Here is a 13,326-nt window from a genome sequence, read left to right on the forward strand (position 1 = left end):
TAAGGCTCAGAAATTGCCTTAGCCAATAAACATGAGTTCCTTGCTAAGAGAAGAGATATGAAAACCAAGAGAAATATCCATTTATAATATAAACTAGCTTGCAAAACAGAATATGATGAAAAGGGATTGTAGTACTATCATCTTATTAAGCAATGAAAAGTGGAGGAGAAAAACTCAAGTTTATAGAAAGCTTGCAGAAAAAAACAAGTTTGTCTCAAGAGTATTTAATGATGAAAACCAAAGGTGGAAAATAGAAAAACAATGGAAAGGGGTTTCAATGCTACTATACAAGCTGTTTTCTCAATCATTAACAATAAAATCAACAAATTTTAATTTTAGTTTTAGTTTCACAGTTCCTAGTGTGTTATATGGGGAAGTAAAAATGGCACTGAAAGAAAAAAAATATGTGAAAACAGCTGGGTTAGGCTAACTATATTCAGAAGAAATTCATTCTCGAGGTGACACAATTTTGAGTTGAGAGATTATAATGATATCTGAAAGAAATGAAAATATCAAACTCATAAGAATTTTTTAGCAGATTTTATTATTGTTGAGACAGACTGAAAGGTATGTCCACTATCTTCTAGACCTAGTTCAGGGTAATAATGGTAATGAGATCTTATAGATGGTTATATAGAAGAATGCTTATTTCACAAATAATAATAATATGCATTAGAATAGAAAGCCTCTTGTGATAGCCATATACTCATATATAGAAACACATGTATACTGTGTGTTTGTATATACATATATATATACACACATATGCAGATATGCAGATATATTTATATATAAAAATCTAAATGCATAAACACAAACATAGTGTGTTTATGTATATAGATTTATGTATGCATGTACATAAATTTACATGCATAATATAAGTACACATACATAATACATCTAAATAAAATAGATTGACTGAATACATAGATTTACAAATATATGTAAATAAATAGGAGAAGAAAATGGACTGGAATACATTTGGAAAAATTCATAGTTTCTAATTGTTACAAACTTTCTCTTAAAATAAAAATTCACTTTTTTGTGCCAAAATCTTTCTGGTCCATGGGATAACATAGGTTTTGAAGATTTCATATTTTAAGTCACCCAAAGGTTAATGTAGAACTATATGGCAAACAGTATATAATCGTCCTTTGCTATATCTCAGTTCACTTATTACAGCTTCACTGGTTTAAAAAAAATATATATATATATATATAATTCTATATTGCTGGGTTTTTGCTCTATCATGAGATTTTGCAGATGAATACCATACTATACACAGTGTAAATGTAACACATCACTACCATTTGTGCAAGTTTGCAATTGTGAAATTGTAGAGGGCACACTATTGGCTGATGGAATGAAAGGCGACCAACGTCAGCATTGTGTTCTCTATCCTGGGTGCTTATTGGCTCACTGTTTATAAAAGTCTGGGAAATGTTAATAAGAGTGTGGAAAAGGTTTCTAGGAAGAGTGGGAAGGGTTATAAAGCCTATCTATCTATCTATCTATCTATCTAAATATTAAAATAAATATAATACCTCTACTTCAGGGATTCACAGTGGGCTCTGGACCCTAACTCCTATGATAGGTGAGGGATCACTGTATTGTTATTGGTGGTGTGTATGGGAAAAGCAGCAGACAATAGATTTTATCAGAGAAAGGTGTGACTGTAAAAGGAGATGGGCAAAGGATATAATCACATTGAGAGAACTGTAATATATATATATATATATATATACATATATAATCTTGTACATATGCTATGTCAAGAGATCTGGAAAGCAGGTTGATTGGACTCTGTAATATTTGGAGGAAGATAAGAACAAGATTTGCCCCAAAAGAGAAGTCATGGAGGGGTTGTAGTCTCCTGCATTAGAGGGAATGCCTATATGTATGAGACCATAAATTTACCAAAATATTGAAGTGTCCTAGTTTCTTCATAATCTTTATCCAAGGTATGGCTGACACCAAAGAATAAAAGGTCACCACTTTAGTTTAGATTCTCATCACAACTTGCCTGTAATATTACAACCTTCTACAACTGATGTCCCAAATTCATATTTCTCCTCATTTGAAGCCCTCTTCCACTCCACTGCGAAAAGTGATTTTCCCATGCATAGGACTGACCATAGGAATTCCCTATTACCTTCAGAATCAGCTAAAAAGTTATTTTCTTAACAGTTATAGCTCTTTACACATTTGATTCCTTCCTACCTAATGTTACTTTCTAATCCCTTCCATCCTCTCTATGATCCAGTTATACTGGTGTATTTTCACTCTTTGTACATAATGTCTCCCATCCTTGTTTCTCCTTGTCTGGAAGGCTCTCCCTCTTGACCTCTGCATTCTGGAATCTCTGACTTTCTATAAGATTCAGCTCAAGCACCAATTCCTCCAACAGACTGGCTTTTCACAGCCTCCCAAATGGTAGTGTCATCTATTCTGACGGCACTTTCTCTCAGTTCTTTTATATTTTGATTGATATGTGTGATCTCCTCCATGACTAGTGTAGATATACGCTCCTTGTGGACAGGAACTATTTTTCTTGTGATTGTTGTTGTGTTTTTGCTGTTTTGGGGGTTTACTTTGTATCCTCGGTATTCATCACTATGCCTGGATCATAGTGAGCATTAGATAAATGTTTTTTTTTTTTTTGATTGATTTGTAGTGAGAATCACAAAAAGATCCTCTCCTCTTCCAGATAAACATAAAGCAGTGATTTTTCTTTCATAGAATGTCCTGCCAGCTTTGTCTACACACATATTTAAATTCATGGAGAAATTCGTACCAGTCTATCTTCCATTCAGCTGTCAAATTGTTTTTCCTCAAGCACAGGTTTGACAATGTTACCCCTTCCACCTCCATTCAATCAATGCCAATATTTTCCTATTGCTTCCAGGGTCAAATTACAAAATAATCTAGTTAATAAATTCTTCTATACTCTGGTCTCTTCCTACACTTCCAGTCTTATGTCCATATAACCCTGCGATGTAGTAGCATAAGCTACTCCATATTCAAACAATGAGCATTTTCACTGAATCTCTCTCAAAGCTTGAACTCTCTCCTTCCTCGTATCTGGCTCATTGGCTCCCTGGCTTCCTCAAATCTCATATAAAGTCCCATCTTCTGCAAGAAGCCTTTTGCCACTCTTCCACTACACATACACACACACACACACATATATGCACACATATGCATGTGTGCATGTATTCATCTTGATTGTAAATAGTTTGTTACATGTCATTTTCCCATTAGAGTACCCTAGGAGCATAGTGTCTGACACATAATAAATGATTCACGAATGCTATTGACAGCCTTTTTAGGTGGAAGACAGTTCCTAGTTTTTTGCCTCAGTACTCAGTATGGACATTCCCGTGTTATTACAATCTTTTACTATTTCAGAGATACTTAGTTTCATTTGAATGAGAACTCTTACTCTCTGAAAGAGATTGTAACCGATTTATAATTTCATAGCTACTATTCAAGCATCACTTAAGTTTTAAAAAAATCAATTTCCTTGGACTGTGTTAGAAATGAGCCTTTTGGGGCATAGCAAGGTTGGTCCTGAGATGACAAATAGAATTACCATCCTTAAACCAATACTGAAAAACTGGTTGATGGGCAGTTGACACAAGCTTTAAGTAATCCCTTCCACATCCCTATCTTTTTTAAAACCCTTACCTTCTGTCTTGTAATCAATACTGTGTATTGGCTACAAGGCAGAAGAGTGGTAAGGGCTAGGCAATGGGGGTTAAGTGACTTGCCCAGGGTCACACAGCTGGGAGTGTCTGAGGTCAGATTTGAACCTAGTACCTCCCATCTCTAGGCCTGGCTCTCAATCCACTGAACTACCCAGTTGCCTCCTCCCCCACATCCCTATAGGGCAAAATGCTGATTTGTTATATTTAAATTATGTGCCATCAAAAGAGAAATATATTATTCTCCCAATATTTTATCCCTATATTTCATCAAGAATATAATTCATTTACCTAATTGAAACCAAGATTGAACCCATACCTGTTTGTTTGTTCTTTTAATATATTCTGACATTGCACAAAAATCAGCCTTGACAGAGAATTTCTGTCACATGCCTAAAAATATTTTACAAGAAGAGTTTAGGATACTGATTCTTAGCCTTATGTGTGCATAGACCATGTAGAACTTCAAAGTTTGGCAGTCAGGTGAAGTCAATGGACCTTTCTTCAGAATGTTTAAAATATATTTTCTTTTATCATTGTATTAGCCAATCTGAGAGGTGTGGGATGGTATCTCAGAGTTGTTTCAATTTGCATTTCACTAATCAACAGTGATTTGGAGCATTTTTTCATATGACTATAGCTATTTTTTTTTATTTCTTCATCTGAGAACTGCCTGTTCATATCTTTTGACAATTTATCTATTGAGAATCCTCATCTATTTTCTTAAAAGAAATAACAAGAAACAAAATGCAAGTAAATTCAGTTAATTCCTCAGTCTCTGGGGAGAGTGTGTTCAAACTCAAATCACTTGCTGCATAGCATTAATTCCACTAGGTTGACTTTCTGAATACAGCATAGATGATGGAAAATAGATGTCTTCTGGCTATTGTAGATATACTACTATGTGGGCCATGCTCACCGATGCTTGCCTGCTGACAAACTCTATCTAGCAAGAACTCTATTGAACCCTCTAATGTTCTATAGACCTTTTGAAGCTTTTTGAGTAGGCTTTTGAAGCTTTTTTTCCAGCCTTAGAGAATTCTTTATTAATTACAGCCTTCTAAGATAAGTATTCAATTTTTACCTCCAAATATCACCTCTTAAACTATTTGAGTTAAGATCAAGTATAGTCCCTGCCTTGTATGTTCTGCTGGAAGATTCTTCTTGAGGATTTTTATTATCCTGATTCATTTCATCTCTGATATAAATTCAACTAAAAGCAAAAAGAATAGAAACAATAAAGAAAGAAGGAACACCAGTGCCATGTACTCATGACAACTCAGATGTTAGGAATACACTGCTGGCTCCAGTTTTTTCTCACCATCCAGAGAATTACCTTAGTCTTTCCTTTGTTCAACATCATGAAAAACAAGAATAATTTGCTTCTGTGGGATTCTTTTGTATGACGATTCAACAGCCAATTAGAGCCTCATTTCTTCATCACTCAGGATATGGACAGGAAATAGCCATTCAATTGGGGAACTGTCTGAAGCCAAACATGCTACTCATGCTTATAAATGCTGTGGGTTCATTGGCCAATAACCAATTACATAAGTAATTTCTTGGGATACTTTTAATAATAACTCATATTAATGCAATACTTTAAGGATTATTATCAAGATGATTAGTCTCCTACCCTCCATTGTAATTATTTTATTTACATTTTTAAAACCCTTCAACATTAGTTAGACCCTTCAGTGCTAATATAACTCCTTCCTTCTTAATAATCTCCTCTCTGACTTTGAATTTCAGTAGTTGAATAAATAATCTTCAAAAATCTTATTTGTTGAATAATACCAAACAGTCTACACGGCTGATACAAAAGCCTCAGGAAAGCAGTCCATGTGAGAATCCCTCAGTAAAACTCAACTACAAATGTCATAGACTTTTCAAGATTGTAGAAAAAAATCTCATCCCATCTCAACTCCAAGTTAGGCCTTTTTCAAAATCTACCCAGTGATCCATACATCTCAATTTAAAAGCCATAAAAGCTTTTTCTTTCCTTACTAAATGGCTCCAACATTCCCAAGCTACCCAGCAACTCTAGGAATCAAAAGCAATATGGCAATGCCTCTATTTTCATAAACTAACTCCTTTCTTGCATTCATTCCACATAGGCATTTGGATACTAAATCTTATCATTTATCCTTCATAAAATCTCTGATATATGTTCCCTTCTCTCGAGTCACACATACCTGAGTTATCACAATAGCCTCTTGGTTAGACTTTTATTTAAACCTTTCCTCATTTCAATCTTTCTTCCAATCACTACTAACATTATTTTGCTAAAGTTTAGGACTGATTATGTTACCCTCTCCACAAATAATAAAATACTTCAATGGTTCCCTATAATTTCCAGGATCAAAAATATTGTCCTCTGGATTTAAAGCCCCTCACAATACTTCCAGAATTTCCATTTCACTTTCTTCTTCAGACTTTAAAATCCCCCTTGCTTTGGTTCCTCCTCCATACCCTCTCCTCCATTTCCCAAATCTGTGATTTTTCAGTGGCTGTCTTCTATACCTGGTTTGCTTTTCCTCCTCATTTCTCCCTTCCACTTCCCCAGCATATTTTAAGATTTAATTCAGGTGTGAACTTGTCAAGGAGGCATTTTCCAGGCTTCACCTCTCCAATCCCAACACATATTCCACAAACGCCTTCCTCCTGAGATTCTTCTACCTATTTTGTATATTCCCTGTATGTAGGTATCTCGTGTCATTTCTACTTACACAGTTGTTTGCATGTTACATATCTCCCCCATTAGAATGTGAGCTTCTTGAAGTCACCAGCTGTTTTTTGGTCTTTTCTTGGTTTTCTTTGTGTTTAGATTACTGCTTAGCACAGAAAAGACATTTAATAAATGTTTGTCAAATGGCTGAATGACTGAAAGGTAACTTCTAGAAAAAAAGCAGAGAATTCAACACTCCCACAAAAATCTGAGGAATTACTAAAGAGTAGTATCTATATAATAATAATAATAATTAATATATTTATAAAATTTTTTGTGCCAAGCACTGTAAATACTTTGCAACCTTTATCTAATTTGATCACCAACCCTTCAAGGTAAGTGCTATCATTATCTACATTTTACAGATGATGAAACTAAGTTTTAGGTAATTTAAATGAGTTGAGCACAATGGCACAGTTAGTAAGTGACTGAGGACAGATTTGAACTCAGGTTTCTATGATTCACCAGCACTCTCTCCATACCTAGCTGCCACAGAAGAAACAAAGTTAAGATTAAAGAATGTAACAAGATGCAAAATTAAGGGGTAGAGAATACTGTTCATGCATTTCTTAAACAAAGTGGCCGAGGTACCTGTTTGGAGACTGTACTGGAGCAGAAACCTGATAAGGAGTGTAGAAACCATTTTGAGCAATGATTCCAGTGGTCTAGGGTTCCTGCATTTTTCTTATTTTCTTTTCTTTTGTTCCTCTGGAGGCTGATTAGTTGGGAGAAGTGACTGGGAGCATTATGGTGTGGTGTGGTGTGGTGTATATATGAGTTTGTGTATTTGTTTGTGTGTACGTGCACACAAGCCTATGTTTATGCTCAGCTACTACAAAGCTAACATGCAAACTTTACTAAAATATAAATCAGAGTGAGTGAGAATAAATGGGGTCTCAGATCCAGTTTTACAACTTCATATCAGAATACAGGTATTGATCTCACTCAGTCTTATTCTTAAAAAAGAATTCCCTCAAAATGAACACAATGGAGGGAGAGGGGAGGAATTTAGATTTAATGTGTTCATAGATGGAGGATGGATAAATATAAATGCATAGTTTCTGCGTTGTCCTAGTTTTCATATCTCTACCTCATTTTAAGATCAGAGAGCACATGGAAATTGAGATAGCTCACAGATAGTCAGTCACGAGATCCCATTCAAGGCAGACAATTGAAAAAGGTCAAGAGAAACCTTCAAAAGAAAATTAAAGTGTACTTGAGAGTAGGAACTCTTACTTTTTTGGGGGGGGCAACTCTAGCATCTAGCAGAGTGCTTTGATGATATTTAAGATTTGTTAATTATTACTGAAGAAATCCGGCCCTGTTTTGGGATTAGATTTACTTCTATATTCTGAGCATCAATGCCATTCTCTTGAAATGCATAAATTCCTGGATCCCACATTCCTACTTGCACTGACCAGCTCTATTTTGTTCCAGATTCTATCTAGAGAGTTTATATTCTACCCTCAATCCTGGCAACCCTGGGATCCTCTGGTCACTCATCTTCCACCCAAACTATTGCTTGATATTCCAATTCCTTCCTGAACTAACTATCCATGTACAATTGCTTCCCATGTTTTCACATAATATATATGATGAGCTATTATTACAATGATGATAATAAATTACCTATTTTATTTGTCTCAAATGAAAGCAAATCAAATATATTTAAAATTAGTGACAACTGTAAAATCTGTCTTCAAATAGTCAAAGGTAATAGACATTGTCCAAGTGAAGAAAAACTCCATATTCTTTTGGGTACAGTGACATTTAAGCAGCTAGAAATTTCCAATTTTTATTGAGAACAAAACATAATTTTAAAATCTTAAATGATTGTACTAGCTGGTTGGTACAAATTTTATATATGTACATTAGTCTGAGATTTTTGTGTCAATTTTGAAAAATCTTACATAATTATGTTTTTTAAAATAAGGTATATCAAAATATGAAAATATTTATTCTGATTTATATGAGAGCAATAATATACTTTTACTTATGTGGTCTAGTTGGCTTGCAATCCTCATATGTCTACATTTCATCAAACAATTCTTTTTTAAATAGAGTTAATAATGCACTGCCTAATTGTCTTGTAAATGTTTTCCTTTTCTTTTTTTTGTCACAATAGCTCTGTGTCAACATGACCAATGAGAAGATACACCAGTATATCAATGAAGTACTTTTTCTACAAGAGCAAACAGAATGTGTACAAGAGGGAGTTACCATGGAAACAACATATTCTCCTAGTAACCAGACAGCAGCTTTGGATTTTTTTTTCCAGGTACCCTGCAACTCCACATGGTACAATTGGATATTTTTCAAGCACTAAAAATCTTAAAATAATAGAGATAAACTGCTTTCTTTTAAGTTAACTTTTTTGAAACATCTTTACCTATAAACCCTTGAATATATTTATTACCTTTCCAAATTTGTTGAAGAGCACACCACCTTTTCCCGAAAGAGCTCTTGGATGATTACCAATTTACTGAATGAGTAGTAGGAAATATATGATCATCCTATTATAAAAATGCTCAACTTTGGCTCCATCCCTGAAGAATCATCTTTTGGCACAGCTGCAAACTCTTAATGTTCACAATTTATAATATAATCTCTAAGTCTAGAGGAATCATAAAACACATTCATAAGATTTCCTTAATACTCATGGCCAAAGGTTATATGAACTTGAATCAAGAACAGCTAGGCAAGACTGTAGAACTGGGGGAGATGGGGAGAAAGGGTCAAAAACACATTTTATATTGCAGAATCAAAATTTTCCATTTATCATTGTTGAACTTCAGGCTAGATGTAAATGACTTTTTGCCTCAGTTTCTTCATCTAATTTGGATAGATATCAATATTAACTCACCCATACTTAGAGCTATTATGAGTATTTATAGATTATCTAAAGTGCTTGATGGTTCTTTAAAAATTATTCAGCTATTTTATTATATATCTATCTATATATAATATATATATCAACCTATTCAGCTACTTTACAAAGTATACTATTCTTTACCCTTTCTTAATATAAATATAGATTCATAAAATCATTAAATTGTGGTGCTAGAAGTACCTCTAGAAGACATTTAGTCTATTTTCCTTATCTTGAGACAGAATTACTCTTGAACCATCTCAGAAAAAAAAGAGTATTCCATTTTTAAAGAATTACAATCTAAACATTTCTTCCCCTCTTAACATTAAAAAAAAAAACTTTACCTTATGTCTTAGAATCAAGATAAAAGGGTGGTAAAAATTAGGCAATGGGGGTTAAGTGACTTAATCAGGGTCACACAGCTAGGAAGTTTATGAGGACATATTTGAACCTTCTATCTCCAGGCTTAGCTCTGAGTCCACAGAACTACCTACCTGCCCCTCCCCTATTAATATTAATATTAATGAAGGACAGCTGTTTATAGTCATTATCTCCTCTTCGCCCCCAGTCTGATTTCTGTTTATCTGTCATTTTGCATGTGCAATCCCAAAGCCCATACTACATTCCTACATCCAATCCTCATTCTTCCACTTAAAGTTTCTTCCCCAAATGGATAAAAAAAAGACTTTTCCTATTCCTTTCCATACATCATACCTTCCCTACTTTAAGTTGTAACTGCAGCTTCTCTTCCTCTGGGTCATCATGTATGTGATTTATAAGTTGATGGTGCAAGTTAAAAAGTTTCAGATGATGTCCTTTGACATCCTATTCAGCACTCTTTCTAGTATATCTTACTGCCTCTCATCAGCATGTAGATTGTCCCAGAGTCAATAATATGCCCAAGAGTGTATTCCAAGGTAGGATTGTTAAGAACATAAATTTTATCTTCTGCATTTCCACCTCATTTTTCTTATCCAGTATCTCTTTCAGAAAATTTTTTTCCCAAAAATCTGGCCAGAACATTGTCAGTACTTTATACTTCTTTCACTTATGTGGTGCTTCTTTGTTTTCCATCATTTAAGGCCAGAACCTCATCACCTTCCAACTAGACCAGTAACAGCTTCCTTAATGGTCACCATGTCTCCATTTCCTCCCTTTCCAATCCGTTCTACACATAACTGCCAAAATCAAATCCCTGATAGAATGTGTTTGACTATGTCACTCTCCTATCCAAAAATGTCTATTGGAAAGGATCTTAGGGTAATGGATGAAGGTACTGGATTTGAAGAAGACGAGTTCAGCTTCTGCCCTAGTCACTTGCAATCTGTATTCCCCGGATTAAGTCACTTTATCTCTTTTAGTTTCCTCATCTGTAAAATGGGCATAATAACAGCACCTCCCTCATAAAGTTGTAATGAATAAATAACCTAATATATAATCACTTTATAAAACTTAAAGTTCTTTAGGAATGCATGCTATTATTAGAGACAGCTAAGTGGCAGAGTAGATACAGTGCTGGGCTCAGAACTGGCAAAACTTCAGTTCATCTCCTGCCCTCAGACAGGTATATACTCCTCATGACATCAGAAAATGTGATGGGGGGCAGCTAGATGGCTCAGTGGATTGAGAGTCAGGCCCAGAGATGGGAGGTCCTGGGTTCAAATCTGGCCTCAGATACTTCCCAGCTGTGTGACCCTGGGCAAGTCACTTGACCCCCATTGCTTAGCCCTTATCACTCTTCTGCCTTGGAACCAATACACAGTATTGATTCTAAGATGGAAGAGGAAGGTTTAAAAAAAGACATAAAATGTCTCTTGGTTTTGGTTTCCTCATCTATAAATAAAAAGAATAATAAGTACCTCTTTTATAGGGTCATTCTGATCAAATGAGATTTTACACACACACACACACACACACACACACACACACACATATTGTATATATAATTATTATCTCTGTTGGCCCCTTATTTCTTAAATAATAAAATACATACTTCTTAGGCTAACATTTAAGTCCTTCTTAGATCATTCTTCAATCTATATTTCATCGAATTACAGAAATTTCAGACCTCTCACTAGATTATCAATCCATTTTCCTTCTAGCCTGACCCGAATATCATTTTATAATCTAGATGCCTTTTTTGGTTGGCTTAATATCTGCTGTATTGTCTCCTCCAGAGATCTGGTGATATTTTTTGTCTCTATAGTAAATGATTTAGATTTATCCTTGTACCTTCTTCCCTTCCTTAGCTCTTCATGTGCTCATAGTCTCATAAAGTCACAAACCTTCCTTTGTGCAAGTTAAAATGCATCATAATAAAAGTTTATTATATATTCATTGGTCAGTATGCCTCCCTGTGGAGCCCCCCTAAAGAGCAACCCACCAGGAATATATACTCCTAATTTTGTCCATCACTCACCCAACTGTGGCTTCTGAATATTCATATAGACCATCACCATTGCTTGAAATATGCTGCCTTCTCATCTTTCACCTGCTAAAATGCTCTTCCTTCCAGGAAGGAACTAGAATGCCCCTTCTTCTATGAATTTTTCCTAGGCTTTTATCCATCTAGTTGAAAATCAATCAATCAATCAATCAATCTCTCTCTCTCTCTCTCTCTCTCTCTCTCTCTCTCTCTCTCTCTCTCTCTTTCTCTCTCTCAGATCATTTTTATATTTTATATTCTGGATTTCTCCTTTGCCTAACGATCCTTTGTCCCCTGCATCCAGTACTTTGCTTCACATATCAGGCAGGATTGGGAATATTGTAAATATTGTATCAATGATTACTATTAGTTCCATATTAATTGATTAATAGTCAAAACTGACTCCTCTAATCAAGATTTACATTCTGATATGGATACTCTAGAATTCATAAAAGTCGTCAAGAACCAAAGGAATTACTCCATAAAGGTGGAAAATCAAAAACTAAGATTTGCTGGTATAGGTATGTTTGAGGACCCCATATTGAACCTTCAAGCAGGTATCTATTCATGAAGCCACTATCTGTAAGCCATCCTAGGAAACTGGCATGCTAACACAGTGGTGTATAAACACTGACAAAATATACTAGATCTTTCTGCTCACTAACTTACTATTATTTCTTATATCAGTATTTCAAAAAGTCTCTGAGTTTCTCAGCATGGGTATGCCCTTTACTAATAAAATTGCCTGTCTTCCTATTCTTCCATCAGCTTTCCTTGATAGATATTTATCCATTTTTGGAGGCCATTATTCAGAGACTGAGCTCAGAAATTATCTAGTTTGATTTTCAGTGAATAATACATATATATATAATGTACATATCACTGAGCATGGACTCAACCAATTATCTTAATTTAAAAAGCAACTTTAAACTTCACTCCAACAATTTTTCCTGGGGACCAAACTGGGGGAAGGAAATGATACAAAGCACTAGGTAAAAAAGTTGTTCAACAGATGTCCAAACTATGTAGGCAGAATGGTATGCTAAATATGGGGGAGATGTTGGAGGCTGGGAAGTACTGTTAAGCAGCCCTTTCCAGTGATGCAGAATTAATTTTAGAACATCAGATACTGTAGTACTTTGGTTCTTTTCTTTGGCAGTCACAAACGATCAGCCTTCTAATTTGAGATTTATAACTTTCTTTTGCTTGGTTGCTTTTTCTAGATCTGAACTGTGGAATGTCATAGAGTCATTTCCTACTTCCTGCTGAGTGGGATTTTGTCACATAATCTTGAGACTTAGTCTTTTCTTTCCCCTGTTTGTTGGTGGTAATTTCTTTTTTTTTTTAACTGAAGAATGAAGTGCTTAGCTTGGGTTAGACCAAACTTCCAAATATTAAAATAAACTGTAACTTTCCTGCCATAAGCAACAATTTTAAAAAATCTCATTTCCACAAGTATTATTTTAATCTATAATCCCATTTTTTAACAAAATGTGTCAGGCTGAAATTCGATTTATAAAAATGTCTATCTAAAAAGTCAGTTCCTAGTATTTAGAAAAAGTATAATTTTTAAAAATCATGGTCATTTTTACTTTCTTAA

The 13,326-nt window shown here is 34.8% G+C and overlaps 1 protein-coding gene across 1 annotated transcript in view; it reads left to right on the top strand.

Annotated features, from left to right (window-relative positions):
• The window catches only part of MYO16 (myosin XVI), a 727,392-nt gene that overhangs the window by 482,575 nt on the left and 231,491 nt on the right, over window positions 1–13,326 (top strand). Inside the window, exon 22 of the mRNA XM_001375684.5 lies at window positions 8,558–8,710. Coding sequence (XP_001375721.4) covers window positions 8,558–8,710 — 153 coding nt within the window. The remainder of the gene's footprint in view (window positions 1–8,557; window positions 8,711–13,326) is intronic.

Source organism: Monodelphis domestica, chromosome 8 (assembly GCF_027887165.1).
Source record: "Monodelphis domestica isolate mMonDom1 chromosome 8, mMonDom1.pri, whole genome shotgun sequence".
NCBI classification, from domain to species: Eukaryota; Metazoa; Chordata; class Mammalia; order Didelphimorphia; family Didelphidae; genus Monodelphis; species Monodelphis domestica.